Source organism: Blennius ocellaris (genome assembly GCF_963422515.1).
Source record: "Blennius ocellaris genome assembly, chromosome: 15".
Lineage (NCBI taxonomy): Eukaryota > Metazoa > Chordata > Actinopteri > Blenniiformes > Blenniidae > Blennius > Blennius ocellaris.
Window position 1 is genome coordinate 15,576,534 of NC_137664.1, and position 22,216 is coordinate 15,598,749.

General features: G+C 39.8%; 1 protein-coding gene across 2 annotated transcripts in view; it reads right to left on the bottom strand.

Annotated features, from left to right (window-relative positions):
• The window catches only part of cntfr (ciliary neurotrophic factor receptor), a 271,731-nt gene that overhangs the window by 27,086 nt on the left and 222,429 nt on the right, over positions 1-22,216 (bottom strand). For both annotated transcript variants that reach the window (XM_080510318.1, XM_080510317.1), the window contains 3 exons: positions 15,386-15,503; positions 12,293-12,459; positions 4,676-4,839 (listed from right to left, as the gene is read on the bottom strand). In XM_080510318.1, the coding sequence (XP_080366444.1) occupies positions 4,676-4,839; positions 12,293-12,459; positions 15,386-15,503 (449 nt within the window). The remainder of the gene's footprint in view (positions 1-4,675; positions 4,840-12,292; positions 12,460-15,385; positions 15,504-22,216) is intronic.

Below are 22,216 nucleotides of genomic sequence, written 5' to 3' on the forward strand. Positions count from 1 at the left end.
AGCTGCAAGTACATACTGTCGAAACATTAGATACCTTCACACACTTTGTGACACTATGGTTCCCTGAACACAGATTCCTGATTTTATCATTTCATTTAACTCCATGTAGTGTTTTACTATGAACTATGTTGCTTTTTATTGCCTACGACCTGTCTTTCTCCACTGTGGAAGTCATGAATACGATTGCCAAGTCAAGGCGACCGTGGCTCAGGTGGTAGAGTGGTCGTCTTTCGGAGTGAGAGGTCGGAGGTTCGATCCCAGTCTACACTGGTCTATGAGTCGAAGTGTCCTTGGGCAAGACACTGAACCCTAAATTGCTCCCAGTGGTCGACTAGCGCCTTGCATGGCAGCTCTGTCCCATTGGTGTGTGAATGTGAGCGTGAATGGGTGAATGACTGATATGTGAAGCGCTTTGGGACTGCACTCAGTGTGGTTAGAAGGCGCTATATAAATCTAGACCATTTACCATTTACCAATTGAATATATGTGTGAACAGTTGAGAAAATGGATCTTTCAGTGGCACTGTACACTGGTTAGCAGTCTGGGTTTGGAGTTTGCACGTTCTTCCTATGTGTGTATGGGTTTTCTCCAGATACTCCCACGTTCCCAAATGAGTCAAAAACCGTGCATGTGAAAATATTTGGTAAATGTAAAATTGATGGATTGATGAATTGAAAGAAATACGATTTAAGATGGATGTACATATTGTAGTGATGAGGAAAAGATGACTGTCCATCAATACCTTAAAGTAGAGGTCTGTCGGCCTTTGAATAAAAGCAATTTTAAACAAAAGTTCTACCAAATAACATTTTCTGGAGCTGGAAAGCATATTCAACTTTACAATTGAGGAACACTTCAATGTGGAGTTTTGCTATATCAAACAAAGATGTGGATTATGTTGCAGTTATGAGATGTGTATACTCTAATAATTTTAAAACTGTTTCAGTCATTTCAGCAATGATTAGCAGTGTTTCATGTTTTCAACATTTATATTGTGTTGATTTTTGTTCGACGAAGCAACACTCGTGCTTTCTACATTGTGCATGTGTGTCCTTCACTAAAAAGAGATGAAACTCAAGCTCAGGTAAAAGTCGATGTTACGTTTAACCTGGCTGGTTTTGCTCAACGTCATTCACTATTTAGTGGCTCGAAGTCCTTCATATTTTTCTTCATTCCTTTTACCCTTCTCTTCACTTGAACCATTCATCTGTCTTCTTAAACTTCAAACACACAGTAACCAATAACTTCTCAAACTTCACTTTCAAAGCAGCCGCCGGTGCTCCTTTTTCCTTTATGTCTCTCACGCTTTCATCCATTTATCTATCCGACACTGCTCTGTACAGTTAATCACGCTTCTCTCCATATGCCAATTTCTCTCTTTTTGCTCGATGCTTCTATTATCCACCATTCCTCTATCAGTTTTCATCATTCAGTTATATCGTCCCACACTTGTGCCGGTTATTTAACGTTACATCTCTTCAAATGTAGAGTCCACAGTGCGTTCCAGTCACCTTTTTTTTTATGACTCAAGTTGAAACGAATCTTTGTATCTATCTCATTTATATATAATGCCTGTCTCTTGTTTTTTTTTTTCACAGTCTGCTATCTATTAACGCCTTTTCTCTTTCTCTGATGCACTCCATTCATCTCCACTTCAAAACTTTTCCTCATTTTCCTCCTTCCATCTGAATCTTCATCACTCAGAGTATCTGGGCCAGTCATGCCTTCATTCCTGAGGACGATGGATGGTTTCCTGCGAAGATCGGTCTGATCACAGCGCCGCTTTCATTCCTGACTCAAAACACATTTCCAAATGTTACATGTGAAAGCCATTCGCGCCCAGCTCTGCTGTCCAACCATGTTAAAAGCACATTCCTGAGCAATACTAACCACTTCAATTAGTATTCGACCTCTGGGACTGTAATTAATGAAGTATATACGGGGGCCAAATAAACAGTGTATCTTTATGTTGGCAGGCTCATTAAACTCCACTTAATGATTTATGTCACGGCTTGATAGTTTTCAACCCAAATGTTCTAACTCTCCATGTTACCAGAGGGAGTCATTGAGGGAAAATCCGTGCTAATGGAAGTCAACACCATGCAACTAAAACCAAAATAAATTTACAGATCAGGCCTGCTAATCATATTGCTAAAACCAAAATGTACAAGTAGGATTGTGCTTGGCCTGATTGGAGCCTCTTGCAGGCATGTTTTGGCTCATGGGCATTATGCTTGACACCTCTGCTGTAAACTAAACCCCAAACATACAGACAAATGTTAGGAGAACCCAAAAACATGACACGCAGTAGTAAAAACTATAAGTGGGTCAATATATTGACTGAAGGATAATTTAGACTTTGATGACGTATGTGTTGATTCATCATCTGCCCAGAATAATCTGCATCTTCTTTCAGAAGGTGTGGTTGGCCCGGTGGAAACAAGAGATCAGGCTATTCAAAATTACTACAAATTGTTTGACAGCCAGTAGTTTGTGGTCTGTATCTTTCCTCTTTCCAATTTGCATGTCAAAACACAAAGCACATTATGTTAATTGAAGATTTGAAATGGGCTGCAGGTGAGTGTGTGCTTGAGAGTTCGACTTTTAATTGGTTCGGGGTGTAAGCTGCCTTTCATCCAGTGCCTATAACCTCAGTTTGGATGAAGCGGATACAGAAGATAAGAGAAGGCAAGAGATTTTTGTGGGAAAGTGAAAGCAACCGAAAGCCTCCAAGTGTTTTCGCACCACCGACAAATTCTTCTTGTGAAAGAATGAGGCTGTTAGAGAAATAATCTTGGCAATTAGTAAGAAAATCAAATGAATAAGTAACAATGAGTAAAGCAAATTAAATGCACAAAGGTCAGTCATTATTCTTGCACTGCGCCCTTTGTGTCTGATCGTGAACACAGCTGATGGTATTACCCAGCACTTAATAAAAGGGGAAGAAGCCCGACCGTACGGCGCTCACAAGGCCAGAGTTGATATGTGCGGAACTCTTCCATCAGAAAACCACACTCGCTGCTGCGAAAATAAAAACCCAGACCGCAAAGACATTCATCAAAGAGCGCAGCAAAAACGGAAAACCCTGCAGTTTTCAGCTGTCATCACCCACATTTATGCAATTTTCAAATTACGTGTCCCTACCCAATCCAAATATTGACTTAAGGCTTCCCACCTTTCAGGTTACGCGTCGGTACGCCTATTGATTGATTAGTGGTAAGGGGAGGAGGATGACTCTTAGTGTGTGTCAGGTTTAATCATCACTTTAAACCATAAAGTTATTAGAACTTTTTTTATTCCTGCTGCTGTGTGAGTAAAACAAATGTGAAATATGTGTGAAAAGCCACCTGAATGACAGCAAATTGTCATTGTTCTGAAGACAATTACTGGCTTTAAATTGCTGAAAAAAAACAAGAAAACTAAACTAAAAACCAATCAAGTTCTCTTAAAAGCCCCAAGAGCAGCTCTTTGGTCAATAATGCAAAATTTTTTTACAAATCTTCACATCTTTCAACAGCTAATTCCCACACTTGATGAATCACTTGGAAAATGTAATCAATGATTTTAATTGGTGCAATTAATTTTCTGTTGAGAAACGTTTAATAAAAACAAGCTTTAAGTTCATCAATGTGAAGGGTCCTTTGAGGGTAAACTCTATTAGAGGGAGAACCTAAATCATGATGTCTTGAAAATTCACTTATAGAACATTTTTTTCCGGGAGTTAACCTTTCGGTTAAGAAGAGAAAGGGATTGTTTCCGAGTGGAACTTTAACTCGTTCAAAGAAAGTAAGCTTTAAAGATATCTTTAGTTTAACGCAGTGTTGAATGGTAAATATACTTCACTTCGAAAGCATCTCATCACTACACAGATAACAATTAAAAAAAAAAAAAAAAACAGATGAAATTTAGTATATGTGAATGAAAAGTATATGTAAAGTAATTGACTTGGTATTTGAACAAATGAAACAGAATTACCAGGAGATTTCCACACGGAAACATGTCCAGATCTGTAGATCCCATGTGTGTATGTGCAATTCTATGAGGCTCCGTAACCCAACCTCTTGGAATAACACCTTAGTGAACCTTTGACGTGCATGATAATAACCCTGCAACGTTAGACTCTGGTAGACGGAGCTTTCATCCCAGGAATCCTATAGTGGACACATATGCTTTTACTATATGCAGCCCTGAGGGAACTCAACCCACAAGAAATAGTCAGATACAGTAACGTACTTTGAGGCAGCGCCGCAATTACGTCTGTCTGACCAGGGATCAAAAAGCTTCACATTGGGTCATTTCATGAATATCTATGAAATGTTGTCAGAGCTATCTCTTTGGACATTTTGAATAGTGCTCATTTTCATTGTCGAGTATCAACGTAATACCGACATAACCAGGTGTGGTATAAAGACTTAAAAAGAATTGTAATATATTCTTAAGGATTTAATACAATAGAGTAAAGAACCAGGTTTCCAATTGTCGAATACTGAAATGTACTACAGCAGCTGTTTTCCTGTATATTCTTTGTCCATATTTCACCAATCGTGACCTTGTATATGGCTTTTCATTCATTCTACTCCTTTCGTAAGGCGTTATCTTGGAGGATAACGGTTAAACTGTTGTTGACATTGTTGCTATTTGCTTCACGAGCACATTAACACACGGCACTACTCACATGCTGCCACTGCTCCCGGATGAGCGGCCGGTATCGGAGGAAGTACTTCAGTGGGAAGTTGTCGATGTCGGGCCAGGTGGCCGGGCTGTACCAGGACACCTCCAGCCTCCGAGTGTTGAAGCGGATCGGCGTGGCGGTCACTCGCTCCGGAGGGTCCGGTTTTACTGTGGGATGCGTGAGAAAGAGAAAAAAATAGTTAAACAGGCTCAATGAGTTATTCTTAAGGTGGAGTTTTCTGTGGCTTTAAAGCAGATGTGTCAATTGAAATTATTCAAAATGCCTGTATTACTGAGCTAATTTAAGGTAACAAATGGCATTTGCATGCATAGTGAGTACAAATTCAAACATACAATTAGTTATTTTCAGGAAAGTCGCTGCCAAATTTTTCATGAAAGCTTGCGGTCAATCACAATTTGTCCCTCTGGTAGTGAGGATGAACTTTTTGTGACCTTCATAATGATCAAAGTGGCCCATTCCTGCTCTACAGGTTGCTCCACACATTTGAACTTTTATAACATTCAGTATATGGACATCTGCACAGAGATGCTTTGATTTGGTAGAGGATATTAATTACAAGCTTTGGGCCATGTGATATGAAAACAGAAGAGATGAGAGTGGTGAGTACAATGTAAGATGCTAATGAGCTGCATGATCAAGAGTTTGGTTGGCTTGACTCAGGGTGGGATATGATAACCTCTCAACAGACTTGATCCCGAAAAAAAGAATCTCACAACGTCATCGCGTGGTCCAGAGCGGTATTAAGAATTGGACCTACTGGGGTGTGTTAGCTCGCTTGGTAATGTCAGTAGATATCTTTGCAGTTACATCACAAGACTTTTCTTTCCTTGTGTGTGATTTACATCTCAAAACATCAAATATGAAACACTATCATTATGTCAAATAAAAGGAAAAGTCAGAGGAAGAGAGCTGCTGAGATTATCCAGTGAAAAATAAGCTATGAGTACAAAGCTGGAGGCAGAAAATATTTGCGAGAACAGTTGAGAAGCAGAAGATGAGACGCCATGAGTCCCTGATGAAAAGACATGTATAAAAGATGTGCTTTTGAATACCTGTCCACCGAGAAAGACGCAAAGACAGGGAGATTGAAAGAATTCAATTTGAAGCTTTTCAGACGATATTGAATGACCTGGTCTTTGTTAACTCACTCTCACAAGGGAACGCACCAGCCCGCCACTTCAGCTACACGAAACCACTTCTTAACCAGATACACACATGGCATCACAATAGGGAAATGGATAGCCGCAATTATAAGCCAAACGTCTGATAACATGCGCACAGATAGCAGCAGAGGATGAAAGCAATTTGGGTACTGACACACACTTAGAAACGGCATATGAACAAGGCAGTGCACAGACAAATAAGAACTGAGAGAAGAAGACAGACATCTCCATGGCCAGTAAGTCCTTCAGACTGATTAAAAATATGAAAGACAGACAGAGCGATAATGACAGACACATGAAAGCAAACGGGCGGCTCTCTCCTTAGAAAAATAGATGGCAATCTCTTTGTGACCTTCTTGAAGTTTGTGAAACAGGGACTGATAAAAGAGAGAAAGAGAGAAAGGTTGAGGCATGAAGAGTGAAACCAGTGCAAAGTCAGCAGAGATTCTCCTCTTTGTCTGACAGAAGGAAACATGTACGAGTATGGAACAAGAAAAGAGAGAAGGAAATAAGAAATCTGTATGGGCGGAGTGTCCCGGAGGCCTTTAAACTATTCATCTGACTTGAAACATATAGTATTAGCTTTGTGTTGCATGAGTAATGAACACATCCCTCTCTTCAAGACCTCTGGGAAGGAGACAGGGGCCTGACCGAGAATTACTTTTAGTACCACAGTTGAAAGATGTAGAAGGTTTTTCTCTTAAACACAAACTGCGGAAATCTTTTGAGACAAGATAAGTTACTGACCTCCCTGACCAACGCAGATTTTGTTAAAATAATTCAAAATCAAACAGCTGAAGCTGCGTGGTGCAATACAGTGAAAGCAATGTATGAAATATATGCCACGTCTGAACCAATTTATGACATGATTTGCATGCGGCAAATGGGACAATGGCACTAAATGGGGTGGAAAAGGATAAAATATTTAGCCGTGTACGACTGGGTAAAATATATAAAATTATACGTCGTCAAAATTATTTGACATTTCATTGTTGTGGCTGTCCATGCTTGGCCTAAAAACGTCTGTCACGCCTCCCTTGGCATAGTTAATTCAATTTCACGCGCACATTTTTGTTCTACCCTCTTTGCTTCAGTGTCATATAACAGTCCTTTGCAGGAGTTTCAAGCACACCAGTGCGACTTAACATACGAGAGACCGACTTTTTGCGACACCGTGACATGGATAGTCCGCTGACAAGCAGGGGACAAAGTGAAAGACGGACCGGGTAAAGCAATTTACATATGGACATAACAAGCAAATCAACAGTGGAATAGAAAGTGCAAAGTACATGCATGTACGTATTTCTCCACCACTTTTCCCTGGACCTCTGATTGCTGTTTGTGAAACCATTAACAGGTGTCTGTTCATTTCACTTAATGCGTCCACGTGACACTATGAAGGGGGGGGGGGGGGGGGGGGGGGAAGCATCTTAATCTCTATAGCACCTCTTTTTCCTCAATGGCCCATTTTTCCTTTCAAATCACTCAGCTTTTTTTTGGGGAGAAAGAACAAAATCTGGACATCGATTCATTGAAGTGCTGGATGACAGGGTACAACAGTGCACTTGAACAAATGGGAAAAATAGGGAGAAACAGAGTGCTTCGATCTGCGCTGATCTTACGAAAATGATTTAACAGAAGAAAAAGGAGCAAAGAGGGTGAAATACAGAGCGCCCCTTTACAACGGCTGCTTTGTAGATATACAGCGGAATATCATCTTCATATGCACCGCCCATACAAAATATAGCTAAGAACATCAAAACATCAATTCCAGTTAGTCTTATAATGCAGCTGATATAACTCTCATATTAGATCTGTTTTTTCTTTTTAAAGAGCTTTTCAAAAGAGCGAAACACAAGCGCATTAACATTTGACAGGAGAGACGTGTTACGTGTGTTTTAAAGGGTTATAAGGTGACGTGTACATGATAATAGTGTGTTGTTCTCTGTTTGCATGTGTGTGTGGTTTCATTACAAAAACAACCAGCAGCACCCACTTGTGGCCCTGCATGCTGACATGCGCTGTGTGTAAAACCTAAAAATGCTAATAGCTCCTATGAATATATGTTTGTGATGAGAGTGGGTGTGTCTATTGTTTGTCTTCACTGCAATGTCTTCATAGATTAGACAGGAGGGCAAAAAGGAAAACAGCTTACCTCTGACTTGGACAATAAGCTGTCCGATAGGGATGTGCCAATATTGCACTTCGCTGTGCACCAAGAAAATGCAAAGCTATGACTCAGCGGTTTTCCCTCAAAGCAGTTTAATTTTGTTTGTACTACTAATTAGTGCCTCTCTCAGTGCGTTCGCCTTTGCCAGCTTGACTATTTTGTTGTCAGAGATGATCTTTAACCTTGCTAATATATAGAGAAAAGCACACTGCTATCAAAAGGAAAAAAAAAAAGAAGAAGCTTGTTTGTATATTTTCAGACCTGTAAACTGTTTGCCTCTGTACTTCTACTTGCACCTGGATGACCTCGCCGACTACCCCCAACGTAACAATGGATTACACCCGGATCTGATCACTCCCTCTTTTATCTAATGACATGAAGCATGACAGAAGTGACAAGCGAGTCCAGGCTCACAGCTGAAAAGAAACTGAAGGAATTAGGTTACAGTGTGTTGGCTTTAATCACAGTGAATGAGGAATGTCTTTCTGCAGAGCGACAGCAGGTGCTCAGGTGGGCCGCTGTCAGAAATGAAAAAAAAAAAAAAAAAAAGTTCTTTGTTGTAAGTAAAAACTTCTTTAACCGGAGAAGCCTTTTCACTTAGACAAGATCAGTTATCGTTTGATCATCTTGGCACTAGAAAGATTTAACTTCTCATTTGATGAGTCTGGAGGTGCTTTGAGGATTTCTCTTTGTAATTGCACCCGTGGCGTGCACATGCAGTGGTGGTGGTGGTGGGGAGGGACGCGCACTCCCGAAACGCACACGCTCCCAATCTCGTCTCATTTAATTTTACCCCAGCTTTGGTCGGATGAACGAGGACAGTCGAGAATCGTCTTACTCCCACTCAGAATTCAGAAGTGCACCGGGAAGCATGAAATTGTTTTATTTATTTACGATGTGCCTCGTTGTCCCTGAAAATGAATGTGACTTACAACTTGGGATGGCACAAGAAAGACTTTCAACAATGCAGTGGCGGGGGAGAGATGAGGTGAGGGGAGAGGAGGCTTAGAAAGCCTATTTTCTTCTGTTTTGGTCTCTCAGGTAGCAGTTAAAATTTTAAATGGGTGTCTTGAAATGGATTCAGTGATCAATAACAACAGCTGTATTGTATCAGTGGGACATGGTGGAAAATGTTAACAGAAGGCATTGACGCATGAATCAATTCAGTTGATGTAAACTTGTAAATACAGATAGATGCTCTTTTTATACCCAATAATGTGGACTGTTTTACCATGATTATATATATATATATATATTTTTTTTTTTTTTTTTTGGGCAGCCTTTGTGTGTGGTTTTTCGTGCCCAGACTTTACTGTGCAAATGATGACAATAAAACCTTCTTTAAATTCAGGTGTATTGTTAGATGGGTAAAAACAGACCATGTCTTTATCATGGCACCCGTGAGCTGGTAGAATATATTATCCAGAAAGAGAACATTTTGTCAGTGATAATGTGTTAGATCAGTGGTGTCAAACTCATTTTAGTTCAGGGGCCACATACAGCCTCATTTTATCTTGAGTGGGCTGGAACGATTAAATAAATAGCAACATAAATAGCCTTTAAATTTAAACAGGTACATAAAATTACTATAATCTCCACCTCAAGCCTATTTTAATGATACTTCCAGTCCATAAATCATCTCCTATAATTAATATACATTGCACCCTTTAGCATGTTGGCGTTGAGGCTAATGCTCATTGCAATAAGGTATTAAATTTTCACTGGCATCACTGCAGTTTGAATTTCATTTTTGTGTTCAATGTGCTTAAAAAAGGACCTTAAAGAAAGCGAATTTGTTTTTGTAATTTATTACAATTTACTTGGTCATTTGGTGGGCAAGATTGGAGCTTGTTGTGGGCCAATTTTGGCCAATGGGCCTTATGTTTGACATCCCTGTATTAAAGGGAAAAATAAACATTACAAAAGCAACTTTGACCAGGATGAATTGTAACGGCTATGCATTTTCAAAACTGCTGCTTTTATATAGTGGCCAGTATATCTTAAAAGTGGTCCAAGACGTACAAACTTTACAAATTTATGGACAAGGCGAGTGAAGGTTAGTCCAAGTAGTTCAATCCAACTAATGAACTGCTGCAGTTGAAAATGCAGCATAAGTTCAGGCTGCTTCTGATAGAAGCATGCAAGTTTGTTGCATATGGGTGAGCTTGCGGCATTCGGTCATAATGTGATGGTTGATTGATCTATGTAGACACAGATAGGGAATGTTGTGTTGTTCATATGCATGGACAACTCGTCCCTCCTTGTCAATTACCTCCGTTTTGTCTTGCTACATCTGCATACATTAGTGTACATTGCAAATACATTAGTGCTTTGTTTCCATATTACCGTCTGATTCATTTATATCGAAAGCCTGATGTTGGGAAGGCAAGTGCAACACTTTCTCTCAAATGGAAGCTGAAATTAAAATTAAATTAATCAGCTTTGAAAATGTCAGGTGTACTTGCTTTAAATTGTGAGATGCTGTCAGAAAATTAAACACCCAAGGAAAGGAAAGATTAGACAAACCAGAAGAAGTTTATCCCCGTCACTACTTAAAAGTCAGGGCAAGCAACTGGAGAGGACAATAAAAGAAGACATACTTTTTGAGGCTTAAAAACAAACTATGAAAAGCACGGGTGGACGACATTTGTCATGCAAATGACAAACTCCTTTTGGAATGATTTGGCTGATGATATAAAGAGAAAGGGAGACGACAAAACAGGGGAGGAAACGGGGAAGAATGCAAAACAAAGTTGTGAGGAGGGTGTGCTGAAAAGAAAGCGAAAGCTGAGGGAGAGAAAGGAGCAGTGGGGTGTTTTGCTATCACCAATAGTCGGGGGGGATATTTCCTCAGCCAAGGCGCTAATCCGTCTACCATTAGCATTTTCATGAGTCCTGTGTCCGGGGCTTGGCAGAGCATGTCACTGCCTCATTTGGTTACTTATGTACACACACGCACACATATACACACTCTCTCTGTTTCAATACCTAACCCTCTCAACCGACACACTCCACACAGTCGCTCAGGGCCCCATTGGTGTCTGTGTGAGTGTGCGTGTGTGTGTGTGTGTGTGTTTATACGTCATCCAAACCCATATCACACTCGAAGCAATACAACGGCGCTGAGGACTGCTGCCAGCACTTCTCTTATCTATCAAAGTACTCCTCATTCCTCCTTTAAAATGAATTTCTCCTCTTCACTGCCTTCCCGTTTGAGTTGCTTGAGAATTCCAAGGGTGTTGCTCTTATTATGTTGCCTTCTGCAGCCTGGGAGGACTAAAACTTCACTATCCAAACAGATATTTCTTTCTTTCCTTTTTATTTTTTTTTGGGGGTTAAAACCAACACTTCCCCATGGCGATGAAGGTTGTAATTTAAAAAGAAAATGAGCCGATGAAGCAATTATGTACTACATTAAAAGTGACTCAAATGTGTGCATATGGTGCCTGGCAGACGACAAAATGAGAAACCCAGCCGCTGATTTGTGACTGTCACGTCTCGTCCGAGCCTCAAGTAAATGCTGTTTACTGCAGAAAAAGGTTCAGAGGTTGATTGTTTATTAGCCAATGTCTTTGGTAATGACATGGGTGCACAGTCAGTGGGTTTCTTGCTAATAGACTACGATGTTGGTTGGGGGTCGGAAAGCAGAGTGCTCTCCTATCAGTCGGGGGACATTTATTTGGCCATTGAAATTTCAATTTTCTTTGTCTTGCTGGCACTGAGCGCTGCTGCGTGTGCATCAAATCTCCAAAAGGAACCCGAAGTGAATGAAATCATTCATCTGTGGTCAAACAAATGCATTAACATTGCTCAAGGGTTTGGCATCCTCAAAGAGATGCCTTGACACTGCGTTGTTTTGGTCCTTTGTTTCCCTTTGCCAAATAATTGTCAATCTGTGTGGGAAAAGAATCTCAGATTTGTCCCTGAACTAAGTTCACAGAAGCATTGTTGGTAGGCCTGAATGAAAGGTATTAACGTTTGCAGCCTGGATGAATTAGAAGAAAATGTTTGTACAATCATCCAAATGTCAATGTGTTCCCTTCTAAGGTCTGGAGCTCAGATGCAAAAATTTAATCGTCTAATTTTGAGAGAAACGTGATCAGAATTGAAAAGCCTTTTCAACATGTACGTGCAGCCTCAGCAGTGACATGCAAGAAATTGTTTGAGTGTCAAATTTCATGTGGCAAGCCAACCAAAGTGTTGGAAAGATGAATAGACTGTAAAATACAATGAACTATCCTACGATTTAAAAATTTTTTTTTTTACCTATAGTGGACTCTTCGAAGGAGATAGTCAAGGAGGCGTTCCCCAAGGCATTGACCGCAGTCACGTTGACTTTGTAGGGGAAGCTGGAGAAGACCTCGGGAAACCGTACGTGACAGCGATTCTTATGGACTGCGTCTTTTTGCACCTCCAGTGAACGCTGGTTATGTCTGAAGGGAAAAAAGGAAATGAAACAAAAATAAGACAGTGATTCAGTAATTTCCCCTCGGTGTGGAAATGTCATGATGTGGACTCAAATCTTTGTGAGAGATTACTGTACACAGCATGAGATTAGAGTCAGGGGGTTATTGGAGGCTCTTTAGACCCAGTTTACACAATGTTTTCAAGTGAAAACGGAAAAAACAACTTTCATTGCATTTTGGGTGTCTGTTTACATGACAACAGAGCCACTGAAAATGCAACTTTTTGAAAACTGCTCATGCACACCATGGCCGTAGTAAATCGTTTTTCTGCACGTGCACAAGTACAGTAGATGGACAATACTTGGAATGGTGGCTTCTAGAGTGTCATGACTGTTCTCGTCACTCTTAATAGTGTTTTCTGTGCACGTGTGTGTGTGTGTATGTGTGTGTGTGTGTGTGTGTGTGTGTGTGTGTGTGTGTGTGTGTGTGTGTGTGGTTTCAGTATAAAAATAACCAACAACTTTTTTTTAAAAACAAACGTTTTCAGTTGAAACGTTGCTGTGTAAACTGAACCTTAGTCATGAATTGAACCAACCTTTATGAAGACAATGGATCTATGGCTCCAATGGAGACACAAAACATTGCCCCTCAAAAGAAATATCCACACTTTCCAAGACGAAGAGTCGAGAGATGTTTCATATGTAATGAATTCAAATTTGTTGAACTTGAATGTGGAGTCCACCTGTATTCATCTGGTGCATCAGAGTGACAACATGCAGGTCAAACGACCTTGAACTTCTCCTTGTATCAGTGAAGTCGAATCCCAGAGGAGCACAGTCCTCCATGTGTGAGGAACTCCTTCTCAGGGTTTTCTACTAAGCTTCTTGATTACACATTCATCAGATTCCAGTGTGATGGATCAGCGGCATACCCACAAAGTGCAGGGAGGCTGTCCTCTCCAACCAGGACTCTACACTACCACGGATGAAGCTGAACTCTTCAGTTTTGGATGTAAACAAGAGGATCCAATTCAAGACCAATGCCTTTGGCAAAAAAGTAACCATGCATTAATAGTTTTACAGTTGTATTGTTATTTCTACAGTTGGCTGAACTAAACTGTGTTTCAGCCTCTGTCACGCCGTCAATTATGTTTTTATTGCTGGAAACACACATGAAATCTTTCGTTGTTAAAAAAATTGCAGACATTCAACTCAGACACCATATGCTGATTTAAAGATGGAATGGGCCGGGGGGGGGGGGGGGGGGGGGTCGTCGAAGGGGCATTACAGGGAACATGGACATGATGTATTACTATTTTGAAGGGTAATTTTAAAGCAGGTACACATTTTATAGGTGCAATTACCTTCTCAATCAAACACTTTATTAATTTGAGATTAATTCTGGCACCAAAAACTGCTGACTGTGCCTCCTTTGATACAAAACAGGGGAGGTTTGTTTTGGGCTGGATCCAGACTTGAATGGCCCAGCTTTACTTGCATTTAGTAACTTTACGGCATTAAAATTTTCTGGGACTGAGAACTTTAATTATTAAATATAATGGCAAAACTATATTCGAACAGTTTATGTGAGAACACTTTTTATAGCAGCTGAGACTCAGGTGCCAGATTTTCCCAAGCTAGATAAAAGTACAAATATATTTGTTTCTGGAAAGTCATAGACGCTTTTCATTGAAAACGAGCCGATGGTGCAGTATGTAACATTCCTGGCTCGTCTAGCTTGTAACAAACCTCAAGCAAAGCGACATTGATCATTCTTACTGTAAACATCTCCATCGGTTTTTTTTAAAGCTACATGTCCCTTTGTCCCTCTCTTCATTATCGTCAAACAGAATAGCAGCATTATAGGAAAGAAGACAGAGTCAACCTGTTGTGGTGAGAGATGTGGGAATTTCATTAAACAACGGCTGAACAAATACTACTGGAACAAATCTGGTCAGCCAGGGTTGTTTGAATAAGAGTAAGGATCGATCACAATTTTCTTAAAAAATCCATTTCTTGAGAACATATTTATCACGTGAGCATTCTTTTGCATTAGTCAGTTTAAAATTCTACACCACACTCTTGAAATATTATGTTTCTTTCCCTTAGAGTAATTACTTTTTGGATTAATCACTTAAAAGATTAGAGATTATAATTTAATGGCAAATAAAAATGGGGGAAAACAACATGACATCTAATTAATAACGTTATGGGCCGGTGTGGCATAGTTAATCTTTCACTGTGAGTAAGCAATGTGAGGAAAAAGATTTGTTGTACATCGTAATGACACAATTTTAAGCTGCACTGAGTAAGTGACTGACCAATATTCCACAATTATTATTATACAGTTACAATTACTGAAATCTCTGTCAGTTTCAAATTGAAATTACCTGAAGCTGATCTCACTAAAATTCTATTTACAAGAGAAGGATTTACTTCTGAAAATGTCTTACTGTAACAATAATACTAGGTTGTAGCCACATAACCTTTGAGCGTTCTTAAACAGACATTAGCTTAATGACAACATGCTTCTATCTGAATGTTTGTAGTTTATCTCAGCTGTTTCGTTCCCGTGTTGCATTTTCTAGCATTTCCACGTAGACGGAGTCGGAACATTTTCATAGAGTTCTACCTTGGGAGCTATTTTCTAAAAGTTTCGCTCTCATTAGCTCTGACCATCGCTGTTTGGAAACACAATGAAAGTTTCCGGTTTTCACTTGAGATTAGGCTGAACTGCATGAGTTGACAGTGTTACAGTAAGCGCACATGAGGACAGTCCTGAACGAGGCAACTTAAAGTAACACAATGCACATTTTTCAAGTGACATTCAATTTGTAGTAACCAGTAACAAATAACTCCACCACTCCGACACTTGAGGTTACCATAAATTGAATGAGAATAAAATGATATGACATACTTCTAGACTTATTAGAACACAAAACGTCTGCACTCACTGTACGTCCACTTCGAAGGTGGTGGGGATGTACGTGGGATGCAGCTGGTGCCAGCTACAGTAGAAGCCTTTGGGGTATGTGTTGGACCGACAGGTGACTGACGGCTCCCGGGGAGGAACTGCAGAGGGAGGGGGAGAGAGAGAGAGAGAGAGAGAGAGAGAGAGAGAGAGAGAGAGAGAGAGAGAGAGAGAGAGAGAGAGAGAGAGAGAGAGAGAGAGAGAGAGAGAGAGAGAGAGACAGAAAGAAAGAAAGAAAGAAAGAAAGAAAGAAAGAAAGAAAGAAAGAAAGAAAGAACACAGACAGTTAACTAATGGTACAGTATTTCATTAAGATAAATGCTGAGAAAGAAACGTGGAGAAAATCAGTCCAGAATGGAGGATCAAATTGAGAGAAGTACACATTAGTCAAATGCAAAGCGGCTGTGCCTAATTACACATTATCTTATTGCATAATTCATTCTTGATCAGATTTTTCATTCAACGCGCTAATGCTCCTGGGGTTGAATTAAGCTGTGTCTCTGGCATGTTTCACTAGAGGTGCTTTTAATTCATTTTGTTTTGACTTCCAGTGTATGTTTTTGAAACTACATCTGAATATCCAATGGCAAAAGAATGGAAAGTGGTTGGATGGAATAAACTAGAAACACCTTGGCTTTAAAAAAAAAAAAAAATCTAATCCAATTTGTGCAAACCTTAAGCTCAGGGAAACTTTAGGGAGTCATAGATTTCTATTTTTAGGAAGCCATTTGAGGATCTTTAACAAGCTGTCGAAAGTTTAGAAAACCACTGTTTAAAAAAAAAAAAAAGCAACTTCAACGAATGCGGCTGAGTGTTTGAGACATCAATCAATCGATTAGAAACTGCAAAGAAGAAGGTGATGAGTGAACAGACGTTTGGAGGGAAGAAAGACGGTGTGCGGAGAAAAAAAAAAAAGGGAGAACATTGAAGTGTTTAGGCAGGAGAACACTAAAGGAGGCCGGCCTGAAAAAGTGATGTTACACCAACTCCGGCCTCCTCCGAGATTAGTCTCTTTTCTTCAAAGCTGCCCAACCGTGCGCTCGTCTACCACTCCCTCTTTCTTTTTACCCCGCAGCTTTTCACCCCTTTGGCCTCCAGTAAAGCAAGTGTGCAGCATCGAGCCTAAATGATATCCATAAATCACTTCTCAACCTTGAGTTATTTCAATCTATTAAACTGGAGCATTTTTTATCCCCACACGAGTACTGCTTTAGCCAATGAAGAATTTATAGTCAGCCATGGCTATAACACACGGGATGAGCTGACCTGTCCTTAGGATCCATAATCAATGCAGACATGGGAAAAACTAGGTGAGGGTAGGATCTCAACTCCCCTGAGGAGAAAAACGAGAGCGCTGAGTGTTTTTGCAGCACACGTTTTTCCAGAGGTGTGGCCAGACAATAACCGGCCAGTGTTAAAAAGATGGGCCTGTACCTGCTTTGAATGACAGACTGAAACATAATACTTCGCACGGTTGCAATTTGGTCAGGTTGTGGGGTTTCAAGCGACCCTTGAGAAAACTCAAGTTACATGAATAGCTGAAGAAATAACTGCCAGGATAAATTCTGAAAGCCGGACATGTTTCAGATATGTTATTCTGACAAATTGGAGGATTGAGCATATGCTTTAGGCAGGACAAGTAAAAGAAGATTGCCCTGAATATGTTTTACACATGTGTTTATACACACAGTAAGAAAGTAAAACAATCATGTCATTGACTCCTATTTAAAAGTAAAAAAAAAAAAAAAGCTAAATATTTGGAAAAAAATTACCTAAAGCTTCTTTTGTCCCCTCAATCAAAGAAGAGGAAGAAATACATGTAAAGAACTACTCAATATAACAATGGCAGAAGAAGGAAAGCAACTCTCACCACGGTATTTAAGGTTTACACAATTTATAAATAAATAACTTTGTTAGAGAACTCATAACCCTAACTTTAATAACGACTCATTCAAAACACATCCGACAACACAGATGGTGTCATCAGCTGCCACATTCGTCTCACTAATGGTGTTATAACCCGCTTAACATAACCTGCCCCGGGCAGGGTAATAAACACGTCGCAAGGTGATCATATAATAGCAGAAAACTACAGGTATAACCACAAATAGCACAGAGAAAAAGTCCCAAGAAATGGCATCCCCAAGGTCCTTGCGCAATCCCACCTGACAGTAATATTTATATACGCTTATCTCATAAGTGTATCACATCATATTGCATCACACTGGATTGTGTCATGTTATAATGTATCTTATCTTATCATGTTTTAGTATCTCATTGCATTGTATTGCATCATACCACACTGAATGTTATTGTGTCATGTCACATCATATCATATTGCATCGTATCATAGCAGAACATATTTTATCAAATCGTATTAAAAGTTATTGTTAAGTATCATATTGCATCAGTTTCTTGTTGCATCATTCCACACTGCTCTATATTGTATGAAATCATAGCAAACCTTTAAAATAGGGCCACACTGTAAGAAACTGCTTGATGTAATAGCGGCACATGATATTGAAATGCATTGTATCATGTCAAACTGTAATAATAAAAAGTTATTATTATGTCCTCAGATACTTAGATATTGTCGATATTTCTGTGTCATATATCTGATTGACTCTCCTTGCAAGTAAATCAGATTCAATTACTCTCTGTGTCAAAAGAATTGAGTGAAGGTAGGTTAATCCACCAGATGCAAGTACCACTTTAACTCTGGCTGTTTGTGTTTTTTCCTCTAACACTGATCAGTAGCTCAAGGAAGGGGGGGGGGGGGTAAAGCACAATGCCTGCATTAAATCTGATTTATCCACTGTATCTCAAGCATTTCTTTCACCATCGATAATTACACAGATAATTAATCCGCAGCCACATTTTAAGAAGAATCATTTTGTCACTTTCTTCTCGTCTCAGCACTTAGTGTGATGCACTCTATCCTCCATCTATGTCGCTGCTCCTTCATTCTATATGCTGACTCCCCCCCTTTTTGGATTAATGACGCTTCCTACTGTGAGACTTGACAATAATTTGAGTGATTCCGTTTCCTACGCCGAATCTCTCATGGTTAATTGGTGATTGTGATATCTCGACATCTCCGCCGCGTCTTCCGCTAACCACCCCTTGGAGGTGTATTTGGCCACAGACATTGCAGGCGTGCACGAACGCCAGCGGCAGGTGCACTTGATTGACTGTCACGGGGTCACCTCGCTTGTCACACACAATCAGCTGTGTTTAAGCGGTCACCACAGCAACTAATTAGCCTGTCAATAACTCCGAATGATGAGGTGATGAGGACGACATCCAATCACACTCAATTAATCACGGCAACTAATTGGGGCCATCTCAATCAATCGGCTCGTCGTTTGAGAGCTACAGTCAAAGTCAGCCGAGCACACTCAACACGCGCCCGTCGTATAACTTGCCCCTTATCAATCAATCCGGCTTATTAGGAGCCTGGAAGACGCGAGCGATGGGGAGAAAGGTGGAATAGGAAAGGAGAGGCAGGTGGGAAGAAGACAAGCTCAACTGTGTGCTCGTGCAGTCTTGTTTGAAGTGGTTTGAAGTGTTTACCCCTTTAATTTGGTTTCACTTTCGCCCCCAAGCGTGAGCCATGTCAATCAAACCGACAGTAAGGTTTGTCAGGGCTCTCTCTGAACCGATCGATACTAAACGACGCCACGACACAAGCCGTGAAGCATGTGTCGTGGCACAGAGGAGACTTTTCAGATGCTTACTGAGATTTAAATAAGTAAATATGGGCGAAAGAAGCGAAGGCAAATCAAAAAACCAGGCCGATTTTAATGTTAATATAAACGCTCCTTTGTTTTGAGGATCAAATGTTTGAATGGATTGAAAAAAGAACACAATAACAATGTGGAATTAGATGATACAGCATACAATTACCTTTGTATTTCCTCTGTGTCTCTGAACCCTTGGTAATGGTGCTCTTAAAGTATTGCAATTGAATTTTTTTTCCTCATGACTCTTAAATGGATTTATTCCTGGATTACTTTTCTTTTATTTCCCCAAACGTATTTGTTTATATACTTGTTTTCTGATTTATGTATATTTTTACATAATTATGCAAATAATCGGTCATTTGGGAAGCTACGTTTTTTATTTGTGTATTCTTAGAAAGTACTGATGAGGGAAGGCACATTCTGTGAATTAGCACTCTGGTGTGGATCAACCAATAGTTGAAAAAGGGTGACCATGACAAGATTTGAATGATAAATCCCGAATTTGCATAATGAGGCAAAAAGAAGAAAACAAACAGAAATAACTAAGTAGAAACACATGCATTTAAAAAGTGAAAATGCCACAACAATTTATGGAAAATTAGGTATGTAGAAAAATGTTGTTAATTATTTATTTGTGCACTCTGATTTTGAACATGACTATGTTGGATGATTTTCATTTGCTTTGTTGATATTTTTATTTTATATTCTAATTGTAAGACATTGAAATGGACCATTGTACGGAAAAAAAAACACACTGAGGATGATTGTTTGAATTATTGATACATAGCAGCAATACCAAAGCGTGCATTTAGCTTCTCAAACTGCCTTGCCGTTTGAGAAGCTAAATGTGAAAACCTGCTATTATTATCACAGCAGAGCAATCTTCTGATGAGTGTCGGCTCTGTGAAAACTTGTGGAACTCAGCCTAGTTGTTTGCTTTCCTTCTGCATAATTTGAACACTTTCTGTTTGCTGAGAAAGAAAAATAAATGAATGACATTTGGTTGGTCGTTGCAGTGGTGCAGAATAGAGGATAGATGCGCAAACTTGTTGCCATCGGGGCTCAAACCTGATTCTTTACAAGAACAGATATAACTGCCTTGGGCCTATATTTTCTTGTGCCCTGTATGTCGGAACAAGCATTTTAAATTCAATCCGCCAGAGTGTGCCTCTTCACATCGATATAGTGGGTATACACTATACGAAGAGCTACAATTTAGACAGAATGTGAGAGAAATCAGACGGGAGGTCACACTAATCTTAATATTAAGACAGATTCTCAACTGGAGACAACATAGGCAGTGATGATCTCTAAGGAAACTCCTCAAAAACCTCCAGCAGCTCTTCTTCACTTCTTATCTTAATACTGCGCCCATGGTGACTGGGGGTGTTACTACATTGGCAGGTTTCCATTACACCAGGAGTCTCAAAAATAAGGCCCGTGGGCCAAAAGCTGCTTGAGACCAAGGTTGAGATATTTGCGTTGCTGCCATGAAAGCTACGAGACCAGCATTAGCCTCAAAGCCATGCTGTCAGTGGCAGTTCGTAAAAACATGCATAAAGTAAAAAAAAAAAAAAAAAAAATAATAATATATATATATATATATATATATATATATACACACACATACACACATCACTATGTTTTGGACCAGAAAGTGTCATCAAAATTGGTTAATTATCAAGATTCGGTTTTATGAAGATTTATACATTTGCATGACATATACATTAAGTTAGTATGCCACTATTTTACTGGTCAGGCCCATTCAAGATGAAACTGGACTGTTTGTGTCTCCTGAACTAAAATGTGTTTCACACCCCTGCATTAGATGGAAAAGGAAAATCTGGAAATAAAGCCAAGGCACCGATTGAAGGCTCTGTGCATATCTGTATTCATGCATATTGAGGGTTCAGTTGTTGATGTTTACTAAACATTTTGCTTTTTCTTTGAGTGCCTCAATACATCTCCATTGTATTGTGAGATTAAACAGGCTGGTTTAATTTGGATGATCCACTGACTTTGGTAGGTAAGCCAGCAGCAGATTATAAAACCCGGCAATTACATCATGGCCGCTGTTTTGTGCTAACTTTTTTTTTTAACCGATTTAGAAATATTTTACATATTGTACCATGAAGATCTTCATTGCTAATGATTTCAAGATTCAAATCTGGAGCTTAGAGGCAGGTTTGATGATGTGAGAGCCAATAAAATGATGTATTAGTTTACTGGTGGTGTCCGTAGCTTCAATAGAGAAGAGGGAGGCTCTTGCTGGTGTGACTAACAGTGAAGGGAGAAGGATGGATATGAGCACGATAGCAACGAAACACTGCATCGAGAGGGAACCGGGTAAAGGATGAAAGAAGAAGGATGGACTCGCATGAGATGAAGGACACATAAAAAAACCTAACAATCTGAAGAGACAAAGGCCAACACATGAAAAATGGAGCGGAGATGGGACGAGACAAGGCAGCATTCTTTCATCAGATTTGACTAATGTGCACTTAGAATATTTCACACACACAACACGTATACACGCACAAAGAGCCGCCGGCCTCAATAACAGCATCAGATCAAAAGCTTTATATGCATCCCCCCCCCAAAAAAAGGGGGGGGTGGAGGGGGGGGCGAAAGAACAAGAGATGGCACACCTGTTGGAAAAAACCCAAAACAAAAACAAAACAGAAACACAACACACAACAAAGACGGTATGAATATTAAAGCAAATAAAACAGTAATTGAAATTAAAATTACATTGGGTGGGTCGGTTCTTTTTTAGGGGTACGTATTACCTGAAGCCAGCGGCACACAGGACGCCGCTGCTCATGAATAATTGTCATTTGAATTAGAGCGCTTTCATCATCTGGTTTGAATTGTTAAATCAAATGTGATTTTGAAATATACACGGGCGTGTGCGCACATGTGTGAATACACAAGTGGTTAGTGAGGTTACTTTTAAATGGTAATAGGTTACAGGCTCACACTGCAGCTCATCAATAGGAAAAATTGGCGCATGAAAGCACATTTTTGGTGAAAAATCCTGTTGCTTTTCATCAGTTTGCTGGTCCCAGCTA